Here is an 18,431-nt window from a genome sequence, read left to right as displayed (position 1 = left end):
GGTAGACGTGAATCCCCCGCTCTCCTGAGACTCGCTGCCTCCACCGCATTAGTTTGGTGAAAACACTCAGGCGGAGGTCAGCCCGAATGGCAGAACTCAAAATTGATCATGAGAACCACCAATTGCGAACCTCAGGTATTCTCTGTGCTTAAGATAGATGGGCACATGAAAATAAGCATCCTGAGGGTCCAATGACTCCAACCAATCCTGGAGCTAGAGGGCCTGAAGGATCTGAGAAAGTGTGACCATCTTGAACTTGTCCTTCCTGAGGAACTTTTTCAAGTATCTCGAGTCCAAGATAGGTCTCAGTCCTCCGTCTTTCTTGGGTATTAGGAAATAAGGGAAGTACCATTCCTTGTTCCTCTCTGCTACAGGCACCGGTTGTATAGCGCCTTTCTCTAGCAGGGTTAAAATCTCTGGCACAAAGAGCGGATCCGGAATCCTCAAAGAGTGGTTCCCCGGTGGATTGTTCTGAGGTCTCTTTATAAAAGGAAGGCAGTAACCGTGGGCTACGTACGGTTTCCAAAGCCCAAGCATCCGAAGTAATGTCTCACCATTCTTCTAGATACTGAGACAGCCTGCCCCTCACTGGTGAACTGTGATTCAAGACCTCAGAGGTTTTGAGACGGCTGATGGTAAGGAAGCCGCTACTTGAGCTGGCTTTGCACCCCTTCCTCGTCCATCATGAGGGAATCTTCTTTGGCCCCTTTGACTGGCCATTCCTCTCACCCTTCCAACTAGGAGTAGTAGCGAAAAGATCTACACCACCAAGGTTGGCCACTAGGTCAAAAAGGCTGAGGTTGCCCAATAGCAGCACCTAAAGATTTGGCTGCCCACTCTGAGGTCTGCAACTTCTCAAGACTCTCGTCAGCCTGGTTGCCAAAAAGGTGAGACCCGCCAAAGGGCATGTTGAGAAGTCTGGATTGCACGTCTGGTGCAAAACCCGACTTCCCCAACCACGCAAACCTGCGCATAATGGTGCTGGTAGCCATGGCTCTGCTGATGCCATCATCAGAATCCAAACCTGACTGAAGAGACTTGCACATGGCCTTTTTGCCTTCTCCAACTATGGCTAAGATGCTGTGTCTATCATCCCCTTCAGGAATGTGCTCCGCCGCCAAGGAAATGCAGTCCCATACAGTGAATGTAAACTTTGCGAGGGCACAAGTGAAGTTGGCAGATTTCAGTGCAATGCTCCCTGCAGAAAATACCTTCCTCGCCCATCCATCTGCGCGTTTGTCATCCCTATCAGGATAGGGTACACCGCTTATTTTGATGTTGCAGTAGCTGCCGGCACCACCAGTCTCTCCAGATTGGGGTGTTACGACAGGTAGTCGGGGGTCACTACTGGAAGGGCAGTATTTTTCAGTCGAGTTTTTATCAACTACCGGATTGGTCTCTGGTGTTTCCCAGTTCCTTGCCACTTGTTTCTGCAAGGCCATGTGGAATGGTAAGATGGGATCCGACTGTGGACCTGTGTCTAGAATGTCAGTAAGGTTGTCCTGTTCAAATGGTAATGGAGGCCTACTCCAACCCATGTAATCCACTAACTTTGACATAAGTTGCCTGTAGGATGCATCCACATGCTCCCCAGCCTCTGGTTTGCCAAACTCCAGTTCAGGTGAGGTATCCACCCCACTTGCAGTCTGCAAATTATCATAAAGGTCCCTCATCCTGGACTCTTCCGCAATGAAACCCTCTGGTACATTTGGCGTACCTTATTGTAGGCCAAATGGGGCCTCCTCATCAGATTGTTCCTCTTCTTCATAAATTGAAGAAAGAGACTTAAAGGCTTACCTAGGTAGTGGAACATAGGGTTTGTCAGGAATCATGTATTTTTTTTACAGAATTGGCTTAGACGCTGTAGCAGTCGTCAAGGTTTTTATCAGCGCCATTGGTTAAGAGGGGCGCTTGGTGTTGACAGCACAGCTGGTAAAGATGGGGCAGCTGGAGGTGAAGTCGATATCAATGTTGAGGGTTTGGCAGGTGAAGGCGTCGCCGGTGTCGACAACCTCGACTTGTGTTTATGTCTCGACTGATCCTTCGATGTTACATCGCATCGAGGCCTCGAAGGCTAACAATGCAGATCGGGCCTTTGTCCTGGGCTCGAGGGGGCGCGAGTCTTGGGTCAAGACCTTTCCTTCCCGGCTTCTTTCGAATGCACGGTAGGAGCATGGCTTGGTTTTTGCTTTTCGAAAATGTTAAGCATTTCAGCCCTGAAGGCCTTCCACTCAGCCGGAGTGGATTTCTTGGTTGGACAAGCAACTCTTTCCGGGGAAGCGTCCGACGATGAAGGCGACATACAGTGCTTTCTCTTCGAGTTCTTCGAGGACGAAGAAGAGTGGTGTGAGCCACTCCTCTTCCGGGACCGCTTAGCCTTCTTCCTGCGAAGAGAGTCGCCTCTCCACTCGTCAGTCAAAGGTTTCACGGATCGGGTAGGGTATTTAGGGATTTTTCCTACCTTCAGCTTCCCCTTCCGTTCCCCTCAAGGCTTTTCCAGTCATAGACTGGCACTGGGAGCAGTCAGAGGTGTCAGGGTCCGCTCTGAGGCACCACAAACAGATTTGCTGCGGATCAGTCAAACATTTTCGAACCGCAATCCCAACACTTTTTAAAACCGAACTTCGGTGTTGTCGATGTCGATGATGAAGACATCTCGATATTCAAGTTTTAAGAAAGACGTCACAAGATGTGACGAAGCGTGCTGTATTCTTCGGAGCCATCGCAGAAAAACAGAACTAAAGCCATTTGTGCGCTACATGTGCTATATATGCCCTCGCTGACATCCTCCCCGACAGAGGCTTTCTAGGGACATCAAGTTGATGCCATTGATGCACAGCGGCCTCTGCCGAGAAAAATTCTTTCCAAAGTAGCTGAAGCTGGACAACATGTGTCAAAAGATGAGGAATACGTGGGGAGGACACAATCCAGTCGAATGTGAGTTTTATGTGAGGCAACCAAGACGTCTGGGGGGCAGCAGGGAGCAAATCAGTAGTGGAAGTCAATAGCGCGTCAGGGTAATTATTCAAGTCATCTGGTGTAACTTTGTTAAGGTTCCTGCTTGGGGCCTTCTCCATTTTAGTTTTTTTTAATGTTGGCAGGGGATTTCTTTGGTAGTTGGATCCCAAATTTTACTAAGTGGTGATCGGACCAGATGCATGGTTTAGTTTCTATACCCTCAATTGTAATGTTCCTAGATGGCACCCAATCCAGGATAGGACCCTTGATGTGTGGCGTGTAACTATTATGTACATAGTTATTCATGTTTGTAAGATCCTGTTCCAGCAATAACGCTTTTGTCAGATGGGTCGTTGGGCCATCTATTCAAGTCACTGAATAGTTAGGTTGAGCATTTGAGTTTAGGAAGTATGGTTAAGATATGTGCAAGTTCCTCATTGAATCCGGGTGTGCCCCCAGGGGGAAGGTTTTCAAAAATATTATGTTGACACAACTACTGGTGTTAGGGGTAAGTTTAAGGTGGATGATCTTGCATCCCTCAGAACTGATAGGGGATTAGAAGAAAAGTAGGTTGTTTTTGGCGATAATGGCCACCCATACCATTTTCCTGGTTCTTATAAATTATATTCTGCTGGAACCACTAGATCTTTCTTGGGGCCACTTGCATCGTTCAGACATGTTTAAGTCAGGCATAAGAGGTCAATGTTATTGTCTCCGATATATTCTCCGACATCAATGGCGTGTTTGTTCAGGGACAATGTGATCAAAAGAGACATTTCGATGGTATTGCTTTCCTGCATACCAACCATGGAGTTGTTATCTACAAGCTCTTTAATTATATTTTTGGTGTTCTTTCCCCGGAATGTGCTACCCTGACTGCGCTGGAGTTGCATACAAATTGTTCAAGAGTACCACCTGTCTTTATTACTTCAGTAATTCGTCCTTTTTCTAGTGGACGTAGTGTGATTTTTACTATCAGAGGTTCAACCGACGGAATACTGGTGCCAGTCAGAATGAATTCCAGCCTAATGTAAGGTGTTTGAGTGCTTTGATGAGGCATCTTTAATTCTGCTTGCGTGCAACAGCTTTCCTCTAGGGGTTTAGTGGGTGTGTTTAGTTCTACGACAATCAATTCGAATTTCAAATAATGATTGACAAATGCTATTTAGACGGCTTTTTGCGCTGCTAGATGTAAATTAAGGCCTAGGTGGATCCCCATGTTGGAATATGATTAAGATGTCAAATGTATGCTGCTACTGAGCGACTTACTGTATTTCTGCCCCATAGAGGAGGGATGTCAGAGAGCGAGCCTTATTCTGCAGCATTCAACTTGGACCAGCGCAGCCCAGCCCAAATGCGCCGGTACCAATGCACCACCAACGGGACTAAATACACAGGTACCTGCTGGGAAATGTAGTTCAGAGGGAAAACTATCAGGTTGCCGCGTGCTCGTCAAAAGAATGAGTTGCGTTTCAATTATAGTTGTCAAATCAGGGCAAATACAGTTTTACAATGAACATTGGCCAAACCATTACCACCCAATCTCATAACTACCCATAAGCACAAAAGAAAATAATGCACAATATGTAGACTGAAAAATCTATTCTCTTTGTTACAAAAACATGTATTAAGAAATGAGCATATAAGTTAAGTACTTAGAATAGCCAACAGTATAGATAAAAACAGTTTAGAAAATACTAAATTTGCAGTCAAAACCAGGAGGAAATACAAGGTAAAGGTTAGTACTGCTTTTAATACTTTACATTGGCTTTATAGGGAAAAATGTAGGACAAAAATAAATCACATAGTACTTAAACATGGCAGAGCAACAGGGCAATAAAGATACATTGATGATGCACAGGTAAGTAAATGTCTCCAGTACTGGTCCATAGAGAATCAAAAAAAAAGAAAAAACACAAGGCCATTACTTCAATTCCAGTTGGAACACAACAATGTTGGCAGCAACCATAGATCTGGAGTGTCTTGGTTTCTCAACCAGAACATATTTGGACCCAGGTTCTATAACCAGAGGCCCCAAAATGGATGGTTGCAGAGTGGAACAGCAACAAATTCAAGAATATGTTTGTGGTTAGAGTGTCCTTGTGAAGGTCAGCATCCAGTCTCCATGCCCTAAAGATGACAGGATGGCGGTTCAAAGACTTGGGGGGAGGCAGCACAGGCTGATGATGCTGCAAAATCCGATTTGGTACTTAGGGTGGACCAGGTGAGGCTAAAGGACTTGGGACAGGCAACATTGTATGGCCCCACCATGGAGCAAGAGGCTTGCCGGAGCAGCAGCAAGCTACTCAGGCTCCAGCCAGACAACAGGGATTGCCACTTGAGTTAGGTGTGTTAGGGGACTATCATGATGGCAGGAACCATCAGGTGAGCACACGCAGGAGCAATCTATCTCCCAGCGAAGATCACCAGCAGGAAGATGAAGAGCTTGAACCAAGATTCTGCAGTATATCGCAGGGATTAAGCATCAAGAGGATCAAGGGTGCAGTGATCCAGCCAGCACCAGGATTCTCAGGAACGTCTCATCTCTCTGTAATAGCATGAGCTTCCCCTAGTTATAACACATACAGTGGCAGGATCTTATCCCTGTCCAACTATCTACAGCTGTGCACCTTATCACGTTTTGTCTGGGAAACCCTCATCCAGGTTAAACCAAATACCAGTCACACAAATTCACTTGTGGGCTCTCCAAAGAACCAATGTGGGCATAACGGCCATGATGCCCATTCTTCATGGTCCAAACAAAGACCGTAAAATGAAACAGCGAGGATGTAGGACTTTTAAAATTAAATTTATAACCATTTTGCCACTGCTGTCCATCGTCAGGGCTCGTGGGGCCGCTCGCACGAACCATTAGAAGAGAAGACGTGAGATTGAATAGGCTGCACAAAGGTGTTTAACCAGAGATTGAAATACTCTGGGTTACTGAAGTGCAACAGTTATGATAAATGAATGGCAGTGCCTATAGCCCTTACGATGGACGGAAGTCCGAAATGCATTGGTGAATAAATGGGGCACTGAGGAGTCAGGAAAATAAAGAAAATCATATATTTGAAAACCACATATAGAGCTCTGAATTTGTGATTGAACATCATAAGTATTGAAGTAAAGGAATTTAACTGATTCAAATGTAAGATAACTCCGGAAGGGGAATTTTGAGCGAGCAGGTGCTAATTGTCTGATGCTTTGTAAAACCCCCCCACCCAGGTAGCAAACTGGGCTACTAAGGTCAGCACAACATAAAAGAGTTGCAGCTACATAAAACGTTTTTGGACTCCAAAACTAAAGTCTAGGAAAAACGTTCAGGGGACTTTAGTAGTTACCAAAAGGAAACTCTGAAAATAATTTGACCAAATAATTAAGTTATGAGACTGGGATTCTCAACACCCTCCACACCTGAATCTGAGGGAATACAAGAGAAAGGCGAAAACAGCATATAAGCGCAAATAAAAGAGACTAAAGAGGAAAACTAGACATTGGAGCATGGTGATTGATGGCTAAATTCACTACATCATGGGGCCTAGGATCCGACAGTTTCCTATGATGTTCAGGTACATTGAGGAGCCAAAGAGAAATCAGTAATAATTTCCAAGAACTACATTGCCCAAGGATAGTTGTGGCTCTAAGCCCCCCCAGCCCAGAGCCAAAAGGCCAAGGAAGGCCAAAGCAAACGATGGAGGACAAACTAACATAAAGAGAAGTCTATTTATTAGCTCACAGAGCTTTCTAATTGCAAGTCTTTACTTCAGATATTCAGTTTGTGACATTAAGGGGCAATTTATTACACACCTCAACCATAACCAACTCTTTCCACCTCAATTATAAACAGCTAATTCCACCTCCAACCAAAAGATCCCCTTCACTGTCAAACACAAATGTCCCATGCCAGCCCAGACAAAAACAAACTGGCCACTTGTAACAAGGCCAAAAATAAACAGTCTCATCCCACCATAAAAAAAGAAGAGCAAATTGGCTCATCTGTTCTGGTCCATCTATGCCTAGCCCAAAACAGTCCCTCCCACCTAGGTCAGAAATACAGCTAGGACCCCCAGGGACATCAAGGAACTATTTTGGCAGCAAGCCAAAAATAGACACCTCTTCCACACCTGCCAAAAAAAGCCCCTTTCACAGGAGGGGAAAACATACAATAAAAACACCTATGCCAGCCAAACATCTCCTTCACTCTGGTAAGAAAGGTTCATTCTCCTCAGATTAAAAATCTGCCCATTAACCTCAATGGAATTGTGCTTACACTATAGCGTTGAAACCAATATCTGTATTCTCTTGTATACAGGTAGGGACGGTTAACTATCTAAGGGAATGGAACATGAACATCTGAGAGAGAGACTTGACTTGCATGGGGGCTGGGCCAGATTGTTAGGGTGTTCAAGACTCACCCCAGGCAGTGGCGGCCAGAAGTAGGAGCAGCAAGAGCAGCAGAATCACCTTCTTCAGAGCAGAGCTGTTAAAGAGACAAACCAATAATGTGATATATCCAGCAACCTTCCCACCAACCAGACTTCCAGCGTTAACCAAAAGGGGATTAGCATCTCCCCTCACTTCACAAACACTGTTCCTTCATAGAAGGTACATAATCAAATGGTCACACCCAAAAACGTCTCAATTAAAAAGATCAATTTTAGTGATTCAAAATAACCCAGATGAATACAATATTGTTAGAATTTAACTGATACAAGCAATATAGATGTGTTTCAAAATGTGCCCCACTTATGCCTAAGAAAATAAAAATACATTTTGTATTCAAAGCTGGATTAATAAATACACGTCTACACATATGCCCACTTAACGACAGATGCACACAAACATACCTACACATTTACATCTAAATTTATAAAGATGACTCATTGTGTAATATATTTGCAGTTAGTTGTGGCTATTAGTTTGTGCTTTATAGCCACATACAAACAGACGACTGCATTGCAGCACAGCTAGGAGGGAGATGATAGAACTCAGAGATGTGTCCCTTGTCTATTTGGGTTTTTACGCACCTGTTGATCATCCATGGCCATGCTAATCCCAATTACCATTCCCAATTTATTCCTGCCCCTCAGTACCAAAACAAATCCTCCTGGGATCTTTTTAAGCAAACTCTCATGCAGGAACATCAAATGTGTGCGGTTTAGGGCCTTCCAGTAAAATGCTCTTCCTTCACAGCTACCATAAAATGTAGGGCGGGTTCCTGGGGTTGTAAGTACAGTATTCCATTGATGTTGGTTCTGCTGGCACCTAAACATTCACCCCTCCTCCCCTTTGGATTTTAGGATCTCCGACCTTCTTTTTTGATTGGAGGGACTTCTACTGAAGTCACCCTCCCATTGCAAGCCTTTTTTTTGTATATGGTCCTAGAGTAGCCCATTTCCCATATAGCTCACAGGACTAGGGTGCTTTATCAGTACCCCGCTTTGGCCCTAGAGTGATTATATAACTCTACATTGGTTTTTGAGAGACGGCTGGTGGCTGCTGTAATTTATTAACCAGGGTTATAGCCGATTTACTGCATTAGTAGCCCCATGTATCTTTTTGATAATCATTGTGTTACTAATGCATTTTTAAGCACTGCTCTCTGCCATTTTGTTTTTTGAGCCATTATATGTCTTGGAAAACTACAAGGTGTGCCCAAAACAACCACTGTGCAAACATAGGCTCACTCTGAGCCCAACCCTCCACCCACTAGCCCTAGACGTGCAAATACACATACATTTCACCTTAACCTGAACTCCCCACCTGAGGCCGTTCGCTTCACCATGAACTATCTCCTGCCCCACCGGGGCAAGGTTTTGCAAGGTTTTGTTTTGTAGGATAATTGCCAGTCGGTCATGATTCTGTATGTTTGAATGCTAACTGCCATCAGGCTATACAGACTTTTCCGTGTACCTGTATGTAACTCTGCCTGTTGCACACTAGCTTGTCTAGTACTTTGTAGTTGCAACAGCACCTCAATGCCTACGGGTTGTATGTGTGCTTTACAAATTAAATAAATACATGTCTGGCGTTTGATGCTTTTTAGGACCAGCCTGATTGACTGGCCTCCAATATTTTTATTTGTGTCCCTGTGTTTGGGTATATCTAGGGGAGACACTAACACAGCCTTAATTCGGTTGCGATTTCGATAGGTTGCTTACTTGTCCGCTGGAGGTGTTCTGCTACCAAGCTGCTACAAATTTTGGACCAGTTCTTGCCATACTGGCTGTGCCTTTCACTGTGTACTAGTTGTCATTTTTTGCAGCTGGATGTCCTTCCTTTGGCACGTCCACTACTTCTCTCCCCCCCAATCCCCTCCAACCCCGTCCCCCCACCCCCCCAAGTCCTGGTCACTGGCTGTGCTGGGATCCCTATCCCTGCACTAGGTCATTCTCTAGGCTATTTTATTACAGTATTCCCAAATTATCGCCATGGTCGTGCGCCTTGGGGTTAGACACAGACATCCCCACAAAGCCCTAAACTCACCTCACAGCTGTTAGAATTGTGAATGATAGAAGAAGGCTGAAATGGGAGGAATGTAATGAGGTGAGGATACATGTAGTCTTTGTTGCCCCAAATTGTAGTCACTTCAATTTGCTTCCATCTCCAGTTCTTACTACTGCTGAAACAAGGCAGCTATTTGCAGAGGTGATGGATACATTCTCGGTTTCCTTCTTTAAACAAAGGAAGGAATTTTCCCCTTACACTGCAAGGAGCTGGTTCATTGAAATACAATCTCCTGCGAGCATTGATAGAACCCAATATCTTGAAGGGCCTACTCACGGAAGCCAGGTCGGCTTATAAAAAGGCTAGAACAGCTGTAAAATAGAATTAGATGATTTTGCCTGGGCAGAACTCAAACAGGAGTCTGCCTTGCGGGGCTCCAAAAGATGTCGGGAACAAATTTCAATGAGACCCATTTATCACAGCGCTTTTGTTCTAGATGCCATAATTTCTGTTCAGTTATCACACGTTTCCTCATTATATAATCCATATACAACTTCTGCCATTCATCAAACAACTTTGTTCCATCCTTCTGTTATCAATTTAGACTATGCATGTGGTTCTGAAGGAGCAACAGGATACATATCGACTGACGAGGTCTTGGAGGCCGTAGCAAGGCAAGTACCTGGCCGTTGTCCAGGCCCTGATGGGATTCCCAACCAATCTATTTTGGCATTTAATCTTTTTTGGGCTCACCTTCTGTCTAGGTGCTTTAATGCCATGTTAAGGGACCAATTTTCCCTGACTCATGGAAAAAAGCGATCATATTCCCAATGTTTAAAAAGGGAAGGGGAGACAATCCTGCAGCTTATCAACCAATTTCCCCTTTTAGATTCACATTTTAAAATCCTTGGGCGTGTCCTTCCAGTAAAGTTAGAATCATGGGTATTGGAAAACAACATCTTATCTGACATCCAAATTGGCTTTAGACATGGCTTAATCACTTATGGGCAGGTCTTAAATATATATTTGATCAATGCTCAGTCAATCTATATTAGAAGGGAGCCCATATATTTGGCATTCATGGATCCCGGAACAGCTTTCCATAAAGTTAATATAGCTAAACTGTGGCTGATGCGGAGATCCCTGAATTGTCCAGCATTATTGCTGGATAAATTGGTTCGGAAAAAAAAAGAAACACTGCTATGATTTGAATTAACCTCTTCAGGTATAAAGACCTTCCTGTCACATTCAATCGCAATATCACACAAGACAGAACCAGGACTGTAGTTGTTGCTAGCAATTTCTTTTGTTGGCAATACGAATATTGTTTTACCTATTCTGACCCTGGCCAGAAGAACACCCTTTCCCTGCAGCGTGTTCTGTTCCTAGTTTGAGAGTGGAGTACCGCCTATCTAAAAGAGGATAGTTAAGGAGGGAAAACTGGTCCTAACCCTACAATGGGTTATTGATCAGTATTGCCAGAGTATTGCAAGAGGCCTAAAAAAATGAGTGTGCTTGGGAGAGCATAAAACGGGGGATTTCATATGTGGGCTTACATAAAGCAACCATAAAAGGCAAAACAAAAACAAAAAAATGACATGTTCATTGTATTCCCGATGTCTCGGCTAGATTTATATCACCATCTTTTTGTCAGGTGACACCTTTTTGGCTTAGTTGCGGAACACTTTTCACAAAATTTGATCAACTAAATAGAAAGCCATTATTGCATCATGTAGATCATAGGCATTAATAGTGAGTTGTTCGTGACATGCGTCACCTATATATTTTTGAGACATCCATGAGTTGAGGTTATTACATTGGTTCGGGTACATCAGGGTACTTATGCCTCTGTTAAGTCATGGACAATGCACAGCAGATTTCACGACATCTCTAGGGGTCCGTCAGGGCTGCATTCTGGCCCCACTTTTTCAATTTAGCTTTCTGTAGGCACTGATGTTCCCAAAATTGGTAACCGTTCTATCCTTGTACTGGTATATGCAGATACACTGTCCATTCTGACTCGGATGCCCCATGCACTGCAACAACTTTTCACTACATAACACCATGTTTGTGAACTTCCTAGACCTAAAAGTAAATGCTGAAAAGTCTGTTTTAATGTCATGCCACAAAACCAAAAGAACAACCATTAAAACATGCTTCAATATTTGCAAATGATTAAAAAAAGAAATGCCATCTGGGTTTTTTAGCGAGACTCATATTGCAAAACAGGGGTAACAAGATGCAACAGCCAATACGCGTCATTTTTCGATTCAAGGAAACCTGCAGGGTACCACCACAGCAGATTATTATAGAGATTTAAAGGATGAAGTCTCTGGCTATTGCCAGCTATGCCTTGCCTATATGGGACATAGTCAACCTGCAGCAGCTGCTAGTCATTCAAAACAACTTTGCTAAGAGAATCCTTGGTCTTCCAACCTCTGCTTCCTATTTTGCCACACATGCAGAATTGAATCTGGATTTTCTTATGGACCAACTAGCTTTAGAACCTGGTTTTGTACCGGGAAAAACTAAAAGGCATCCCTAACGTAAGTCTCATTTTTTGTTGGCCAAATCACAACATAAGCAAAGGGAAACAATGGAAGTTGCTACACCTTCCAACAGGAAATAACTTTTTATCTGCAAGTACTCTTCAGGGTTATCTAAAGTGGAGTGATTAATTGAAGGGCAGAGGTCTCATAACCAGACACAGACTCATTGCTTACCCCTAAGAGCAAAAACAGCTGTCTGGCAGTGTGAAGAAGGCACACAGCGTTCTACTCTGTAACGCACCTGTTAGGAAAGATCTCTATTGGTTACTCTCCCCCCATAGTTTCTATGGACCCACTATCTTTTTGATCTGTTTTGAACCTGTTCTGACTTTTTAAAAGGGAAGTAAAGCCTTCAGCTTCACTTCCCTTGCCTTTGCTAATTTGGTATGGGGAAACCGATCAATCAGTAATGGTAAACTTGTTTCCCCTTTAAATGTTTTTACTCTTTAACATTGCACACAGCATCTTACAATGCAGTGCAATGGGGATACTCTTGTATCACCCTAGCTTTTTAAACTTTGGATTATCATGACGTTTTTTAATTCTTTATTTATTCTTTAGCACAATACAAATAACCAACTCTTCCCCCAAGTAACTGGGGTCTTTGAGAAAACACAATCCAGAGCAAAGGTTTTGTTTAATACATACATTATAATACTGCAGGCCCTCCCCCTGCCTGCCTCCTACCTCCTTCCCACCAACAGCTTGTAACATATCCACAATCAAAGCATCTAAAGGCAGTTCACTAACTCATATACATCTTCCTGGATAGGAGCATTCTCCTTACTCTATATGTTAAAAGTTATTTGTATAGCGCACCGTCACCAACGGAATTGGTCCCCAGGCGCTCAGGCGGATCTGTAAACGAGAAGACAGGTTGGGTTAGTAAGGTGAAGAGGGGGTAGGATAGTGAGAGGTGGTGTCCTGTTGGCAGCTTCAGTTCGGTATAAACCGTGCGCTGAGCTTTGGTGCGAGTATCAGAACGAAGTCAGGCCTTGTGTGCTGTTGCGGCTTATGTGTTGTTTGTTTGTTGTTGTAGGGTGGTGAAGTGCGTGCGTCTTGCTGTGCGAGAGGGGGTTGTGTAGGTTTCTGTATGAGCTAGATATGCAGAGTTTGAGCTTTTTTTGGTTAGTGGGTTATATGTCTCGAAGCTGACCTTCACAGTTTGGCTAAGTGCCTAGAGTTAAGAATCCTGTGTGGTGGGGCAGTGGCCCAGGTCTCATAATAAACTACGTTTCACCATGCAATCGACAAAGATGGCGGCTATACCTAGAGTTGAGAGTCCTGTCAAGTGGGTCAAAGGCCCCAGTTCCAAAGAGTTGGAGGTTACACCTGGATTCGGCTACACCAGGCTGATATTCACAGTTTTTAGTGTGGGACTTGCTAACATTCACAATTCTATCCAGATGCGACGCAGGCCAACGTTCACAACTCTATACGAGCGTGGTACATGCTAATATTCACAGTTCTAGGGGTGGGACTTGCTAACATTCATAGTTCTATTCAAGTGCGGCTCTTGCCAACCTTCAGTCTTATCTAGATGTGACATAGGTTAATGTTCACAGTCCTATTCAAGTATGGCACATGCTAATATTCACAGATCTAACATTCACAATTCCATCTAAGTGCGGCTATTGCTATCCTTCACAATTCTATCTAGATGCGACGCAGGTCACTGTTCACAATTCTATCTAAGTGTGGCACATGCCAATATTCAGTTCTAGGTGTGGGACTTGCTAACATTCACAATTCTACGTAGATGCGACGCAGGACAATGTCCACAATTCCATCTAAGTGCGGCTCTTGCTAACCTTCACAGTCTTATCTAGATGCGACGCAGGCGGATGTTCACAATTCTATCTAAGTGTGGCACATGCTAATATTCACAGTTCAGAGGTATACTAATGTAGAGTGGCAGGGGTTTTCTGGAGTAGAGTAATTGCTCTACTCCCCACCCATGCCACACTTACTTTGCTGGTTGCCGGCTGGCCACTGAATTCCCCTGCTGACACCTGCAGACACTGTTTGGAGCCACTTCTGTAGGAGCTGCCCTTTGCCACGGGTCCCTTAGCCGTAGGGGCTGCCGGGCAGACGGCAGCCCTGGGAAGGTGTGAATTAAGCCCCCTGGCAAATCATGGTCCGGGGGCGAGTTGGGAGGAGGGAGGGAAGGTGGATTGGAGGAGTCGGGGACTGCAATGAGAGCGGGCCGGGTCTGAGCCAGGAACCAAGGCTACAATAAACAAAGCCAGGCCCAGGAGGGTCGCTGGCCCAACATACTCACCTGCAGACACTCACGATGGAAACTCTATGGCACAAGACTGATGAGGAGGGGGAGCCCTACAAACATCCAGGCCCTATCTTGGCTCTCTTTTGTTTTTCCTGCTCTCCTATTACAAAAGGTCAAGCCTGTATCTTCATGGCGGAGAAGTGGGTGAGTCATATTTTTGTTTAAACGGTCTCCACTCCATCTCCCTTGTCAGCTGCTCATCATATATTATGATAGTCATATTTTCCATTTCATAGATCTCCCTGGCCTTGAGCGCCCACATTCTCTCTGTAGGTAGACAGGGTTTCTTCCACCCTATAACAATAAATGCTCTTGCTGCCAACCGAAGGAAGTGGGCCATGTGAGGCAACTGCCTCCATTCACCTCCTTCTTCCACCCAGAATAATACCAACAGTGGTTCCATATGTCTTTCTATTCCTTCAAAGTTCTAGATCCAACCTAAGACTTCATTCCAAAAATCACGTACTTTAGGGCACTCCCACCATATGTGCCAGTAAGTTAGCGTCTGACCACAACCTCTCCAACATAGAGATGTTTTATGTGCATTAATACATAGTGTTGTCCACTGCGCATCATCTAGTGTCTTACCCAAGTCCTTCTCCCAGTTTCTGCAATACTGCCCTTTGTCCACGTCTCCCCCATGAAATAATGCCCGATATATAGAGGAGGTCACACATTTCGTAGCTACTGTCTCATTCATTATTTGCTCCATATCCGTCAGCTCCCGCTGTAGGTCCTCTTCCCTTTTCACAGCCATTAGTATACCCTTAAGCTGCAAGTATTGAAACACTGATAACTTCCCAGTCCCAATGCCTCTTCAATCTTACTCTATGGGGGCAAAGGTACTTCCCTTAACCAGCTGTCCCACCCTTTCCAGCCCTGCTTCAAACCTAGCCTGAAAGTGTAACGGTTCCTGAATCTCCTCTATGAAAGGTGGTGCCCAAATGTGACTTAATGGCGAAGGATAGGACCTCAGCCCCCTCACTCATCTCAGATTTCCTTCCAAAGTGGTCCCAATATGTGATGCTGTCGAACCGTACGGGTAAGGGACACCCTTCCCATAGGTGCCCATAACCACTCCCCCACTGTAACTGGTCGTAACAGGTGGTTCTCCGTGGCTGCCCAGTGCTTATCCTTCTCTTCCCTTAGATGCAGGATCAGGGCGCAAAACTGTGCTGCACGGTAGTATGTGTATGTATCTAGAAGCACCACCCCTCCCTGCTCCTTGGGCTGCACCAAAGTCTTTCTCGCTACACTTTGTTTTTGTCCCATCCATATGAATCTAGAAAGGTTCAGCTCCAGTACTTTAAAGTGGTCTGCGGGCAATTCTATCGGTAACATATGGTAAAAGTACTACACTTTCGGAAGTAGGCTCATCTCGGCCACGTTAAGAGAGCCCAGCCAGGATAGGGTCATGGAGGACCACATCTCCAGATCTTTGAAAAGGTTGTCAAGTAATGTGGGGAAGTTGGCTTCATAAAGACCCTTCAGTCTCTGGTGACCAAACCCCCAGGTATTTCAAGGCCTTATGCTCAATATGCATCCTGAATGACACAAGGTCCTGCAGTAAGTCCCTCCTTAGTTTCATCCATTTGGCCACAACATCTGTGGGTGCTGTAGCATTTATAGTGGTTCACTAATTGGGTTCTCCTTTTTCCGTGACAGCATTCAGCAGATCCGGACTCTGGTTAATTGTGCAGAACTTTTCCTGACTATTTGTAAGCCGGGCCCTGCTGCACACATTGTGACACTTTGTTAGTCACTTCAACAACAGCACCAATTGGTACTTCTTTCCTAAGTAAGCTATTGAATATTGACACACAAGCATTCTTGAACTCCCATCAACATGCACATTTGACTGGGTCACATTTACTTTGATCATAGCTGCATCTTGAATCACGCTCGTAGCTCCTGCACCTTTCTTCCGATACCAGCTCAGTAACCCTGGACTGACCCTCTACAGTGAAGCTGACAAGGTAAATTGACATGCATGGGCTCCTCCTTTTACTATAGACATCAACATGCTAATTATCTAGATCGAGTCCAGCTATAAAAAAACTTGCATTGAGATGAGATACCTTCTTACCGTGCCAAATTAAAAAAACTATATACTATTCAGCCCAATTCTAGATCTAACTGCAGCAATCAACAATTATAATTAAATTGTAGGACAAGACGGCTTTTGCCATAAGAACGACATTCAACGTCAACATTCCCTGGCATTATTAAAGGAATCCTCTTCAGTCTGACGTGTTTTCCGTCGACTTTCTCTCACCTAACCTGGAGAAGCAAGTAAGAGATTGGGGTGGATTTCTGTCTCAAACATTATATGTTACGTGTTGTTGTCTGTTTATATGTTTAACCCTAAACATATGGGGATCCAATGTAAATGACCCCTCTTTTAAGCAACTTTCGATCTCCTGTCTCCACTAATTTAAAAAAAAAGTGATAGTCTCTGGCCGAACTGTATTACCTGGTGTGTTGAGCCATAATTTATGTTTAGTTGCCGATATGTTCTGTTCCTAGGAAAATGTACTAGATATGTTGTTAGATAACATCTTATACAGAACATAAGTCTACTTTTAGTTAATAATTAATTGTTTGCATCTTTATAGATCAGTGATGCTACACTTGCATCATAAATTGGGGTAAATCATTTATGTGAAGATTTCCTGGAAGAAATCCTTTGTCCTGAAGATGGCCGTGACATCCATTTCCGAAAAGACACTTGAGATAATGTCTAATTTAATGTATGGCTGAAACATGTCGACTCATTATCTCTTAAAAGACTACGAAGGATAGATGAATTAATTTCCCAAAAAGTATTGTTCATCGAGTGACTTACACCCCCTTGATTCTTTGTTTTAGTTTCTGTGTTGTCTGTATTCATGCATTCATTTGTTCAGTCCTTCTTTGAGTACTGTTCTTTTAACGTTTGTACAATTAATATTAAACAAGCCTATTTTTGCTAAAAATCCATTTCTGTTGTCCCCTGTTATCTAAGTTGGTCTTGCTACCGAGTGAGCCGTATGTTATGTGAAAGTTAAGCACTGTGTGACAACCACCCCCACCTCTAACTCTCAGGCCTGTGTAGAGAGGGGTAATCAATTCTCTGTGTTTTGTACCTATACTGTTTCTCACACTCCCTTTTGAGAATTGACCCCCCCCCATAACAAAACATTTGAGAGTTTACCTTTCTTTTGAGATACCTGACACTAGGTCCTCCACTGATTGGTCAGCACTACGACTGAAGAGAAAGATAACTGACTTACTCGTGTTTACCTTAAGACCTGACAGGCACCCATACTCCTCCAGCACCTGTAGCACCATTGGTATCGACTTGTGTGGGTCTCTCACATGTAAGAGCATGTCACTGTGTACATCTCCAATTTATACTCTGTCGCTTATTTTTGCACCTTAAAGACCCTCCCTCCCGTCTAATATATATCAAGGGCTCCATAGACAGTGAGAATAGCAAAGGTGACAGAGGGCAGCCCTGTTTAGTGCCTCTCGTTAAGTGAATTATGCCGGACTTCATCCCGTTCACTACTTCTTGGGCTGTCGGATCTCTATATATAGCCCGTATACTCTTCAAAATTGTATCTCCGAACCCCAGCTTCTGCAGGACTGCAAATAAAAACCTCCACTCCACATGATCAAATGCCTTTTCGGCATCCAGGGTTAGTAGCACATAATCCCCTTCATTAACCCTGGAGTGTTTCATCACATCTAGCGTTTTGCACATCGCGTCTGACCCCCGTTAGCCCTTAATGAAGCCCACTTGATCCGGGTGGACCAAGCACAGCATCAGTCCCTCCAGCCTTGTGGCTAGTATCCTGGTGTAGATTTTCTCATCTACGTTTAGGAGCGATATTGGGCGGTAGAATTGGCAGTCTTCTGGGTCCCTGCCCTCTTTTGGGATAACCGAAATGAGTGCCTTTCTAACAGAAAGGGGAGCCACACCAGTCTACAGTATGCCATTATATAGCTTTGTCAACTGAGGTAGGAGAGGCCCTGCAAACCTTTTGTAAAGCCCTATGGTGTACCCATCTTATCCGGGTGCTTTACCATTCAGCAATCTATTGATCGCCCCCTGCACTTCCTCGCATGTGAATGGGCTATCCAACATCACCACTATCCTGCAGCCGCACCATTTCCAACACCCCCATGTAGCCTTTCAGATCCTCTTC

General features: G+C 44.2%; 1 protein-coding gene across 3 annotated transcripts in view; it reads right to left on the bottom strand.

The window, feature by feature from the left end:
• SUN2 (Sad1 and UNC84 domain containing 2) overlaps nt 1–18,431 on the bottom strand; it is a 396,247-nt gene that overhangs the window by 167,609 nt on the left and 210,207 nt on the right. For all 3 annotated transcript variants that reach the window (XM_069652961.1, XM_069652963.1, XM_069652960.1), the window contains one exon: nt 7,374–7,438. In XM_069652961.1, coding sequence (XP_069509062.1) covers nt 7,374–7,438 — 65 coding nt within the window. The remainder of the gene's footprint in view (nt 1–7,373; nt 7,439–18,431) is intronic.

Source organism: Ambystoma mexicanum, chromosome 3q (assembly GCF_040938575.1).
Source record: "Ambystoma mexicanum isolate Mex_15411 chromosome 3q, UKY_AmexF1_1, whole genome shotgun sequence".
Taxonomy (NCBI): Eukaryota; Metazoa; Chordata; class Amphibia; order Caudata; family Ambystomatidae; genus Ambystoma; species Ambystoma mexicanum.
This window is presented reverse-complemented; position numbering and strand designations above follow the sequence as displayed.